The 13,019-nt window shown below is 47.4% G+C and overlaps 1 protein-coding gene across 4 annotated transcripts in view; it reads right to left on the bottom strand.

Moving 5' to 3' along the window:
• Positions 1-7,428, bottom strand: part of SUCO (SUN domain containing ossification factor) — a 63,650-nt gene extending 56,222 nt beyond the window's left edge. For 3 of the 4 annotated variants that reach the window (XM_037035355.1, XM_037035357.1, XM_037035356.1), the window contains exon 1: positions 7,062-7,217. In XM_037035355.1, coding sequence (XP_036891250.1) covers positions 7,062-7,123 — 62 coding nt within the window. In that variant the 5' untranslated portion in view covers positions 7,124-7,217. Of the gene's footprint in view, positions 1-7,061 lie in introns of all 4 variants that reach the window. The other variant, XM_037035358.1, reaches the window with a different exon arrangement.
• Between the last annotated feature and the right edge of the window lie 5,591 nt (positions 7,429-13,019).

Genomic DNA, 13,019 nt, shown 5'->3' with positions numbered 1-13,019 from the left:
CTGAAACACAAAAGGATTTGTACAATGTATGAAGAAGGTGCCGTTACTACTTATACAAGGCAAAAGTGGTCTGTGGAGTTCCACGCGGCAGAGTTCTGGCTGGCTCTGCTCCACAGTCGCACAGACCAGTTGAAGTTGATAACAATCAAACTGAGACATTAACTGAGAACAATCAACATTATACAATGCAGGAGATAGCATCATACTCAAAATACTGAAGTCAATAAAGTTACTGGTGAAAATAAAAAATGTGTTTTATTTTATGGAAAAAACTACATGGATTTTTGGGCCAACCCAATGTATTCTTAACGTGGCACAGAATATGCACTCAAACGGCAGCTGTTATCAGCTCCTGTCCTCTGTACCTCATCTCACCGAATTCCAGGGTACTGTCTACTTGGCGTCTCAACTTCTTCACCTTCCACCCAGTCCTCAACCCACTGGACTCTCATTTCTGCCCCCATCATACCACCAAAATTAGTATGGCTGTGGCAGAATTTACCCTTTTATATTTTTTTGCTGCATGCGGCACCTTTGGCCGCTTCCACTTAGACCCTCCTCCTTGGCTTGTCAACGACACATTCCTGCTGCTCATCTCCATTCTTCTAAGTCTCCTCTGATAAGATGCTTCTGCTCCCCACAGAAATTCTGGTGCTGCCAGGGTCTGTGCTCAGTCTTCCTTGTACCCGCTACATGAATTTCTTGAGAAATTTCAGCTGATGGCTACCAAAACTTGTATCTTTTATCTTTTAGCACCTTCTCCTAATAACCAGTCCATTCCTTACAACCCTTCAATGACACCCTATATTAATGCTGAGAATAAATTAAGTATATTTAAAAGTTGACCAAGAAGTCTAAAACAGAACTAAAGCAAGTTTGAATACAGTATCTTCCTTTCCCAAACCTCCTCTCCCTACATCCTTGCTCCCACCATGTGGTACTATACTACTATCCACACAGCCCGTAAGTTAGCAGTCTGTGGGCTTCTTTTTTACCATCTCCAGTTTACTGTACCTCAAATTTCTGTCATCCATTTCTCCATCCCCGTAATGACTGCTCTAGCTCAAGCCCGCATCTCTTACACAGAGCACCTCTTAACGGAGCTCCCCAATTCCTGCCTCGTTCCCTCTGCAATTCAGTCCTCCACGCCACTGCCAAGAACCTACCACCAAACCATCTCAGGACACCATTCCCTGCTGAAGACCTTTTACAGACTCTACGTAACCAAAGTCAAGCTTCCCCGAATGACGTGTAAAAATCCCTAAAATTCCCCCACTGCCTAAGCCTTCAGCTTCCTAGTTCCTGCCACTCCCACACCCCCCACGCTCCCCGACGCCCGTTAGGCTTCAGTGACACAGAATCACTTGTGTGTTCCTTGAACATACACCAAGTCTCTGGTTCATGCTGTTCCCTCTTCCAACGATGTCCTGCCCCCACTCTCCAAAATCCAAAACCTGACTAAATTCTTACCATTCTTCTCGTTTCTGGGGCAGGAACTAGGTAGTTAGGAACTAGGAGACTTTCCTGATTTCCACAAGGTGGGGTTTGGTGATTGCCAGGGGGAGAGGAGTATTAGGGGGGACAAACAGCAATGAAAAAAATACTTGATAATGATACATTTTAAGAAATTACATAAGGTATATTTAGCCTATAAAAATCAAGTCACAATGCCTTTGCTACCTTAATTTTCAACTTGAAACCACAAAGATAATCCCCAAATAAATAACTACCAAGCGAACAAGTTAAGCATGCCACAACAGTGTAAGAAATTACGGAAAATAAAGCTACAAAAGCAGGTTTGGGACAGACTGCAGGTCTTTAACTCGAGGGTTTAACTTTTTACCCTCCAGGCGAAAAGGGAGCCTCTGAGAGACGTTCTAGCAAGGGACCAACATGATGCAGTCGTGAGTCAGCGAGACGGGCCGAGTGGCTGCACAGTGCAGAATGGGTCCAAGGACACCACTGCAAGGCTGTCCTAGCCTCCTCTCTCCTCTGGCTGCCACACCGACGTGTGAGAACTCACACCGACCAGCTCGCCAAATATCTTCTATTTTCCACTCCCAAAAGCTGATCGGTCACTTCCCTCTTTTGAAAATAAGGCCCTTCTGTCAGTTTTCAAGCTTTTCAGCCTCCTTCCATCTCTCACTTCACCAGTTTCCTCCTCTCCTCCAGAGCTTCACTTGGCCACAATTCTTCCTTTATCTAAACTACATGCAGAAGCTCCAGTGGAGTCAAACGTTCTATTTCAAAACTGATCCCCTTTACGAGGACAACTCTAGCCCAAACCTTACCTGCAGTGAAGCTGACATTTTTAAGTGCCTCTATTATGTCTCCACTTGGATATTCCACTTAACTGAACAGCTCCTTCTCCTTTCAAATCTCTGGAACTCTTCCATTTCTTTTTGAACACTTCTAATTCTTCTAGTTGCCCCAGGTTTTTTTATTAACTTTTCTTCTCTCTTCAAACTTTATTTCACAGAGTCATAATCTTCCTGGCATATGGCAATTTCACCTCTCTCAACCACAGCCGGCTGCACAAAAGGAGCCACCCTGATTCAGCCACCAAAACCCAGGAGAGCGGATCAGAAAGCACGGGGCTGAGACTCCCGACCAGCACAAGCCGTTCTGCACCCACAGTGCAACATGAAACCACCTAGTCAGTCAATCACATTTAAACTGCCTTTTAAATGAGAGCAAAAAGATACCATTAACAGAGGCTTGCTACTTTGCTTTCTCATCTAATTTACATAACTATGAATACTAATATATTAGCACCCTAACATGCTAAGATCATATTGGCACATGTATATATAACTCACAAACAAGCACATACTAAAGGCGCATGCACATGGTCTTTACTGATTGGGAGACATGCTCAAAAACAGTGACTAACCATCGTTCAGGGCACAGAGCAAGCCTTTTCCCCTTTCAGGCGGTGATCAGTTTTCCTAGTCAGGAGGGGGTATATTAGGCTGCATAATGGCCCCAGAGTTGTGGAAGTCATAATCCCTAAATTATGGTAAAAGACTGTTACTTTACACGGTCAAAGACTGCTGCTGTGACTAAACTAAGAGTTCTGAGAGGGGGAGAAGATCCTGAATTTCTGGTTAGGCCCAAGGGAATGGACCACCAGGGTCCTGGTGAGAGGAGGGAGGCAGCAGCAGATGTGAGGCCCGAAGCAGAGGGTGGGAGGATGTGCGGAAGGAGCCACAGGAGGCAGAAAGGCCCCCGAAACTGACCAAGTCACAACAGATTCTTGTCTCACAGCCTCAAGAAGGAGCCAGCCCTGCTGACACTGTGACGTCACCCAGTTAAGACTTACTTTGAACCTCTGACCCTTGAACTGTGAGGGTAATGAGGTAATGTAGTGGCCGGTGCTGTTTCAGGCCACTGCATTTTTGGTAATTTTTGGTAACTTGTCACAACAGCAATAGGAAACCAACTCAGGGGATTCTTGGGATGTGGGGCTTTTACTACTCACACTAGAAAAGGTGGGTCACCCTATTTTAAGGTTTTCCATGCCCAAAACAATATCTGGGACATAATAAGCACGTGAATAATCTGTTTAATGACTTCATGAGGAAATATGAAGATGATATACCCGTAGTTTTACAAAGCTGTCATATGTCATCTCATTTCATCCTTCTAACAACTCAGATGTGAATGATTTATTTTCCCAATTTCAGGATACAAGAGTTGAGATTCAGAGAAGTTACATAACATGTCCAGGGACACACACCCAGAAAGTGATGGGAGTCAGACACAGGCCTTCCGACCTCCTGTCAAAGGACCCCACAGTCAGCATCCTTGGCTACAGATCAGGCTGCCTAAGTTCAAATCCAAGCTTCAAAACTTACTAGCTGCTTAACCTTAGCCAAGTTACCTCTCTACTGCTTTCACTACAAGACGCAAAATGAGGTTAAAATGATACTTCGTCGTAGGGTTGTTGTGAAGATTAACGGTGCCCAAGTGTACAGAGTGCGCAGTGCAGGCCTGACACGGAGAGCTGACAACACATACCAGCTGTCCCGTCTCTCGTGCTGCAGCTGCAGTCCGTGCGTGCCCAAAACACACTGCACTAAGTGCTGAAGAGTCACACGACGGGCGCAGAAGTAAAACAGAGTGACCAGAATGAATAACAAGGTGAACGGGACGGGTTTTCTGTGAAAATAATCTGAAGTCAGGACTCCAGGCCGGAAAGACAAAGGAGAGGGAAGACACGACCAAGACCTCTGAATGTGAGACCAACAAGGTGATAACAAAACTCAGTCACATAGGCAGGAAGGGAGAGAGCCTTAGAAGATAGAGACTGCACTACAGATATCCAGCATTCATAAACTTACAAAATAGTTCAGCTTATCACAAATTCTGTATCAATTTTACAAATGATAAAAATGGCAAAACTGGCTACTAAGAGGAGCTCACCAACTCTTCGACAAATCTTCCGTCAAAGCCAACAATGGCCTTAGGAACCTAAGTGGGAATGAAGTCGTCAGGAAGTACCAACCGACCAGACCACAGCCAAAGGTAGACCTTCAGCTGGGTCAGTGCTGTAATGTCACTATTTTAGTTTTCCAAACAAGTCTCAAAAGACACAATACACACTTTTCCAACCACCACCACACACCACCCCTCTTCCCCAATCCCATCACCACCTTTCCAAGAAATCGTCAAGCCTAAATATCCTACTCCAATGGCTTCAGTAAAAAATAATTAAAATGTCTCTGTATTTGGCAGTCCAAACAAATCTCAAAATATACTAACCCATATGTTTAAGCTAAAGTTTCTTAAACTTTTCACTCTTTTTTTAATCCCCACCCAAGGATATGTTTCTTGAATTTAGAGAGAGGGAGGGGAGAGAGAGAGAGACAACACCAGCTGGTTGCATCCTATATGTGGCCTGGTGGGGATCAAACCCGCAACCCAGGGCACGTGCCCTGACTGGGGACGGGACCCACAGGTTTTCGGGGCACAGGGCGATGGCCCAGACAACTGATCTGCCACAGCAAACCTTTCACTCTTTACTTAAACCCTCAACATCCCTTTTTCACAGTGGGAGTCCACAAACTTTACAGTATTTGAGGACTACTATTTTCAATACTAGGCTGACTGATTCTCCTCCTAACAGGTCATGATATCCTCATTACCGCTAATGAGTAAAGTTGAGAAATCAGCTGAGGCTAGCTATCTTAAGCAAAACATAGCCAAAAATTACACAAAGTAATAGAGGCATGGTTAATTTAAATCCACTTGCTTTAATCTCCACCATTCAATTACATATTTTTTAAAATATTTTATTTATTTATCTTAGAGGGGAAGGGAAGGAGAGAGGAAGAGAAACATCAATGTATGGTTGCTTCTTGTGCATACCCTGCTGGGAATTGGCCCCTGCGGGGAACTGGCCTGCAACCCAGGCATGTGCCCTGACTGGGAATTGAACCGAGATCGTCTGGTTCGCAGGCTCAATCCACTGAGCTACGCCGGCCAGGGCTGCGACCAGATTCTTATTCCACCCTCACACACAGAAAAAAGATCATCGTGATATGCCAGGAGCTATTGCTACAATGGTGATCATATTGCCCTATATGTAATCAATATATCAAACCTACATGTTCTGCACCTTAAATGTACACAATGTTATGTGTCCAAAATATTCCAATAAAAAAATAGAGGTACCGGTGCACTTTAAACTTGAATGAAAAGTGTAAGCTCTCGTCCTGTTTCTGAAAGTGCTGTTGAAGAAAAACAAAGTGTAAAGATGGGCAAGAGAAAGAGGAAAGATGCAATCCACACACAATTCAGCAGCCCCCTGAAAGGGGCAGGCACGAATACCAGGTTTTGGTGTCTCACCTACAAATCTGTAGGTATAATGGGTAAGTGGACTCATCTCCTACCTGCACATCTTGACGCCAATCGTGATACTAAAAAGGTGGGGACAGAGTGGGTGACACTGGTCTTATTAAGAGGGTCTGGAATGAAAGACAAAGGGCCAAATTTCTTTTTCTGTAAAACGTCTACCAACCTTCCCATCAAACTTCCTCTGCCAGGCAAGTGTGTTTTTTCCCTCTTATTTGCTACTGTCTTCTGTGAACAAGAACTCATCCATTTCACTGTCTTTGGAATTCACTGGCTACCCATAAAAATTAAAATACTGTTGCTGGTTTGCAGACATAAGTTAAACCAAGAACTTAGTCTATTTTCATTTTAATAAACAGCAAATCCCTTTGAATGAAAAAGCACCTTTTAGGTCCGCAAATGTCACACATCTCTGAAGAAATTCCCCAAGAGGGAAAGAAAAACTTTCCCAAATACACTGATAGCAATCCTTTGACCTACAAGCTCTCTGCTCCTCAAAACAAACACACAAACCAAAAATCCCAAATGTGGCAGGAATGAACACAAACTCCATAAACTTGAGAGCCTAAGCAGCCCTCCCACTACTAAGGAACATCACCCAAGCCACACCACAGAAAGCACCGTACACACCACATCTAAGTCACCCTCTTCTAAACCAGGGCTCCTAGTCACCCAGGCCTCTGGGGAAAAGCGCTTCCTCCGGCTCTCAGAGCAGCAGCCCCCAGGGCGCTGGGGGCCAAAGTCGGGACGAAACGTCCCGGACTCAGGGGAGCACCGCACAACCCGCCCCGGGACAGCGCGTTTGTAGTGTCGCACGTAGCAAGCGGGTCACCGCCAACACGCGTTCTGCCCTCACCGCCCCGCCAAAGCCGGCGCTGCCCGGGAACCCGCGGGACTCGCCCAGCACCTATCTCCACGCTGCCCGCCCAACATCCGCCGCCCCCAAGGCGCGGGGTGGCTGAACACAAAGGCGCCCAGGTGGTCCCCTCGACCCAGGCACCCTTCTCTCCCATTAAGGTCCATAAATTCCAAAGTACACGGTGAACATCTCCGCACAGAGAGGTGCCAAGTCGGCGGGAGAGTCGCTCCCTAGGGACTCTAGAGATGCGTACCCTAAAGTCGAGACGACGTGGGGGTGTGACCCAGGCTGCTCCCCCTCCCCTCCCCCCGCCCGGGGGAAATCCAGGGCGGTCGAGGGTACTCACCACACCAGGGAGCACAGAGAGAGGCAGGAGACCAGGGCCAAGGCCCGCTGGTACTTCTTCATCTTCTCCTCCTTCTTCCCCCGGCCAGAAGGCGGCACATCCTCCCGGCAGCCGCCACTGCCGAGGCCAAGATGGAGGAGCCGGAGCAGGAGCGCGAGGATGGGATTGAGAGTCCAAAGGGCTGCGGCGCCCTGGGAGCGGCTCTTCCGCGGCTCGCGTGCCGGCCGCCCTCTCCCAGGGGCACACGGCGGCACCGGCGGGGGCGCTTCACCGGAGGACTCCGGGGACTGCCGCTGCTGCCGCGGCCGCCGGTTCGTCCGCGCCCGCCTCTTCCAGCCACTGCCACCGCCGCCGCCGCCACTGCTGCCCCTTATCCCCCCCGCCCGCCCCGGCTCTCCCTCCGTGCCGCCGGCGACCAACTGCCGCTGCGTACTCGCTCGGCCACAGCCAATCACCGGCGGGGCCGCGACACCTCACACACCGCTGAGCTGGAAGCAGCCGCGTCACCCACGTCCCGCGGCGCTTGCACCCCCACCAGCCCCCGCGCGGGCCACGCCCCCTCCGACACTTGGGCCGAGAAGCCGGAGGATGGAGGACTCAAAACTGGAGAAACTGTGAGGCCGCTGCCACGCCCACCTTCATTCCCGCCCAGTCAGTGGCTCGCGTTCGGGAAATCAGAACGTAGCCCCGTGACGCTCAGCTATTTTCCCTTGCAATGGCCCGCCCCCATTCGCCCAGTGGGTGCTGAGTCTGCGCAAGGCCTCTTGGGAGTTGTAGTTTACCCCTTGGAACCTCTTTTTCCTTTCTCCATCAGTCCTGGAATCAAGGAGTAGATGGAGAGAGGTCTATAGTTTAGCTTTTCACTGCCAGATTGACCAGCTATGGAATTGCTATACTCAGTTTTCTTCTTTGGGCACAGTTTGAGGGATGGCCTAGGTTGACGATGGAGGAAAAATCTATACTAATAAAATTTAAAAGGTGTCTTTCCCTTGTGAATGGACCCGGCCCATCGAGCTAGGTGCTGATTGGTAAGCAGAAAGGGGGTGTGTCAGGACTTCCTCTCAGCTGATTGGTTCGAGCGGAAAGTCTCTTGCTGCTTCTCCGCCTCCAGGATAATTTCACCGCCCGTTGGATTCCAGTGTTGGGGTGGGCTCTGCTGGTCTCCATTCCGCGGGATTCCTGCGGTGGGTGGGTCGCGGAGGGTCTGCAAGGGGAAAACTGCGGCTTCTGCTGGGGAGCTCTAAGTCCTGGGGTTCTTCGAAGCGGAGAAAGCTACCGTTTGGGGCAAAAAAAAAAAAGTGACCTCTCCTCAATCTTTATAGTAAGGAGCTGTGATCACGCCAGATTTTTATACCAGAGACCCCTGAAGATCTCCCAGAAGTTAATTTAGGCACACTCTCCGATACTCCAAAGTGCTTTACTGCCTTTCTTCCCGAAGAGCTTTTTAACGTCTCTCTCTTAGATGGTAGACGATATAGAGGAAGAGGCACAGGCTCACCGCAAATCTGCCTCTTCGATCTCCCGTTCTCACGCCAACCCCGCGGCTTTTCCGCCAAGTGCCAGCAATGATCTTTTAGAGCATACGTTTAGCAGATACATATTTTTCTTTTCTTTACTTTTTTTCTTGTTTCTTCCTTTTTTGGTACAGTTGAGGTTTTACTGATACCCCTGTGGTAGCGTTGCCATTCACCTAATTATTATTCAGCCATTAACTTTATTATTTCAATAAATAGCCTTTTCTCTCTTTGCCAACTCCATTTCCAAAGTTTCGGGTTAAGCTTTAATCTTCAGTCCTCTGAGCTTTGTAGTTTTTCTTCTGGGCACTTCACAGCTTCAGGTCTCAACTCTGCTGTAGACTGCCAGATCCTGACCTCTGCCCAAGTCATGTCTGGACCTGACGCTTAGACACTCTACCCCTACCTCAAATTTTACACGCATAAAGTAGAACTCACCTTCCCTACAAGTTAGGCTTCTTCACCTGAGTTTCTATTTGTGTTAATTCTTCCTTAAGACCTCAAATAGTTTCTGTAATATATGTATGTGTTGTGATTCTCAGGTGCACAAATAAATTTGAATTTTAAAAAATGTAGGATGTTTTTTCATGACGTTTGTGATTCAGTGCAAAATATGTTCATATTGTTAGCATTTTAATATTTTTCACATTCCCATAAATACTGAATACATAGAGCAAGGAGTCTGCTTTGATGTATAGATTCTGCAGTTGTTTCATTCAAGTTGCTGGACTTGAAACCCTGAAGAGGATACAGAGACAATATACATCTCCACATCTCCAGAAGTGGAGATGTGCGGCAAGCGAACATTTTCCCAGACATTGCTTTTCTCTTCCAGAATACGAAAACGATGCCCGAACTCTCCTTGCTATTCCTGCTTTCAGAATCGCCTCGTTAGTGTTTCAAGTGTAATTTTTTTCCGTTTCCTAAAACTTTCTCCTTCCCTGTTATTTGGGTCTTTTAAAAAAGTCTTTCTAATGGTTTTAGAATGCAAAGCAATTACCTGAACAGTTGAGGAAAACTTACTTTGCCTCAGTTATTCAGTCATTATCCTGGTTTGGGCCTGAATTGTGATCATTATAAGCATTGCGTTACTGCTCCTCCTCATTTCACCCAGTGAGAGAGTGTTATAGTGTGTCCGTCTGCACCTCCTTAAAGGATCTGCGTGAAACACTGTTCAAGGTGCGCCAGCACTGAAGAGCTTGCGTGGTGTCCTTCCACTACCTACAACTCCCCGTTTCTTACACTGCAGTGCCTCCGACATTTGATCGAACTCAGTGGGAAAGTCTGTTCCATAGGAAAGCATCAGACATGAATCATTCCACATCACTCAATAATTGATGAAGAGTAACAGCGATGCTTTCGAACTGGTGAGAAGATAGCATTTTTATAGAGCCCTTTTGCACACCAGCTCAGCAGCCACTTTCTCCACTTTCTCCGAACGCTCATTTTCGGTCTCTCCACTTTGGGGATTTCCAGGAGGCAGATTATCATCACCTTCTAACTTGCACTGTAGTTAGCATGGCCTCGCTGGGCAGGGGGCAGGGTGTCTCATTCCACCCCTGTGTCCCTCACACTGCTCAGCATTAGCCTTGGCACAAAGGAGCCGTTCAATCAAGCCTGACCGTGGAGGATGCTCACAGTGATGAGGGCTGCAGTTCATGAAGTGGAGTATTTAAATTTCTTGAGCCTCTTCTATGCACAGAGTTAGACCTTTCTGTGCATACTTTAATTTAAAATTAAATCAAACAAAAATAAATACAAGTAAGTAATATGTAACCTGTGAGATGAAACATTAAAATTTGACTTTTTGGAAACATTTTGCTTTTATTGGCCTTTATGAGAACTCTCAGGAGTTACAGTCGCATCTTCCAAAATGCCATTGGAAAGAAAAAGTAAACTCTAAGAAGTTTCAAATGAACAAAACAAATGCTATTGATGAAGAAAGGCATGAAGAAGAAAGGGATTTTTATTACTATAATTTAAATGTTGAACCCTAGATGACATGCAAAAGAATCTTGGTTAATTTTAAACGTTGCGTGTTTTTTATTTTACTTTTGCTCAGAACCTATCTAAAGGCTAAAAATTTTAATGTGATGCCTGTATCTCTACACTTGCAATGAACTATATCTGCTATTAATTTCACCTATGCTCCTCGCAGACCTCAAATAGGCACATAACGGGGTAAAATGCATATTTTCTAGTTGAAAGAAATCAAACTGTGTGTTACCGAAAGCAGGAAGCAGATGATAATCATGTTGGCACAGATTCCTCATTCTGTCGTTGCTTGGAGATCCCTCTGCTTGCTTCTGCCTACCAAGATCCAGCTAATATCAACCAAGTCTGCCCCCTTGGCAAAGATGAATGGAAGAACTTAGTAAAGCTCCCTCCACCAGTCCGCTCCCCATTCCTCACATTCCTCTTTCCCTGCCCCTTTTCCAGGATTTCACTGTTGACTCTTATGTCCTTCCACGCCCAAGCAATGGCTTTATAACTGCATTTCTAAACATAACTTAGAAGGTAAACTTCAACAAGGCAGGGAGTCTCTCGGCAGAACTTCTGGTCTTGGTCAGAACATGAGTAAAACAGCAGCTCCCAGGCTATATATCCACTGACCCTCTTCCACGATGAAGGTGGGACCTTTCTTTGTCTAGTGTGAAAGCAACTCGCAGCTGGTCCTTGCTGTCGCTGCACTGAGCAGAGTCTCTCTGCCGTCCAGCAGAGCTCTGGGGCTGGAAACCTGTGGCTCACATCTGGCCTCTTCCCTACAGCACTAGGTGGATGCCACAGACTCACTTGCAGGAGAAAGCATTGCAAGGACTGTGGTAGATTGTCACAGAAATGTGTCCAGTCCCACCTGCTCTTCTGGAACCCTGTATTCCCCCATCAAAAGGCAAGGTCCATTGATTGCTCTTCCCCTTGAAACGGGACAAGAGGGGTGACTGCCTTGACCAACAGACTGTGGGTAAGGGAGGCTGTGTGAGTTCGGAGGCTAAGACCTGGAAGGAGAAAGGCAGGGAGGAATCCAGCCAGCTGCTCCAGGGAGGAAACAGGAGGGATGGGCTAGCACTGGGCCTTACAGCCTCGGTGCATTTCCCACCCCCTGCTGAGGGAGCCTGAATCACTGTGAGCATGGCTGTATTGTGCTCAGGTGCAGGTAGCGCCTTCCAGGCGGTGGGAAGGGCATGAAGCTAAGGTATGGACGTTTGCCTCCTACACAGAGGGAAAAGGAAGAAGTCCAGTTCACCTTGAGAGAAGGCTACAGACATGTCAGGGGGTTGTAGGAGACAAGGCTGAAAAGGTAGTCTGGGCAGACGACAGAATGCCGTGAGGCTCCCAGGAGGACGTATTGCCCACCCCCCCCAACCACCACCACCCCGTCATGGTCCAGAGACAGCATCTCTGAGCAGAGTTACTACTTCCCTTTCTTTCCTGAGAGGAACCAATGAAGATTCTCGGCTTTAATTTTGAAAAAGGCACCCAAGGGACTGTCTCACCTGCCACAGGCCCAGCAGTGGTAGTTCCTGGGCTGGGGACGAGCTACTCTGCCTGCTGGGTGCAGAGTGTGGTCCCAGAGAAAGAATGAGTCATCAGACGACTAGGAAATCCGAAGAACCTTCCTCTGAGGCCACCAGAACATGCAGACCGGTATTTCTTTCATCTTAACATCAGAAACCTGCCCAGATAAAAGAATATTGGGAGAGGGGGAGGAGGGACAAGATGGCCAAGGGGCAGGAAGAGAGAAAGGAGGAGAGATACAGGGAGCTGGAGGGGGAGGAGTGACTAAGGAACGAACCTGGCAAGTCCTGCAGCTTTGTGGTCACCATGGTGACCCACAGGAAGCCACTTCTCCGTCCCCTTGAATGTTCCAAAAAATTCTTGGGTTGACCTATAATCCATGGAAGCCAATTGAATAGCAAAAGAGATCCTATATCTTTATCCTTTTTCATTGCTCTCACTGAGCAATCACTGTGAAGCCTGGGTTTCCCTTTTATTATTTTTTTTAAGAAAAGAGGGATTTATGAAAAATGTAAAAGGTAGAAGCCAAACAGCGGCAGGCGCAGTGGACTGACAGCGACGAGGCGTCGTGGGAAATGAGGCCTCATCCCATGCTCTCCTGCTGTGGTTTCACAAGAAACCGAAAACGCACAATGAGGAAGAGGCCCCTGGGTTCTTGCTCTTGAACCTGGCACGTCCAGGGGAAGCCAGAGCAAGAGAGAAAAGGCTCTTCCTTAGCACACTTACTTTGTCCGTGGTGTGTTTACTGGAGCATCTCGCACCCCCAGGGAGCACGGGGAAAGGTTAAACACGCAGGGTGCCATCACCACACCACTGAGGGAAAATACAGCCTGGCAAAATGAGACCCAAGATCAGGAGTTCCAACTCTTGCAAGTTGTCCTTTCCCGAGAGAGAGCACAGGGCCTCACGTGCCCGAGAAGAGAATACA

This window comes from Sturnira hondurensis, unplaced genomic scaffold, assembly GCF_014824575.4.
Source record: "Sturnira hondurensis isolate 20B ecotype Veracruz unplaced genomic scaffold, ASM1482457v3 Scaffold0022215, whole genome shotgun sequence".
In the NCBI taxonomy this organism is placed as follows: domain Eukaryota; kingdom Metazoa; phylum Chordata; class Mammalia; order Chiroptera; family Phyllostomidae; genus Sturnira; species Sturnira hondurensis.
This window is presented reverse-complemented; position numbering and strand designations above follow the sequence as displayed.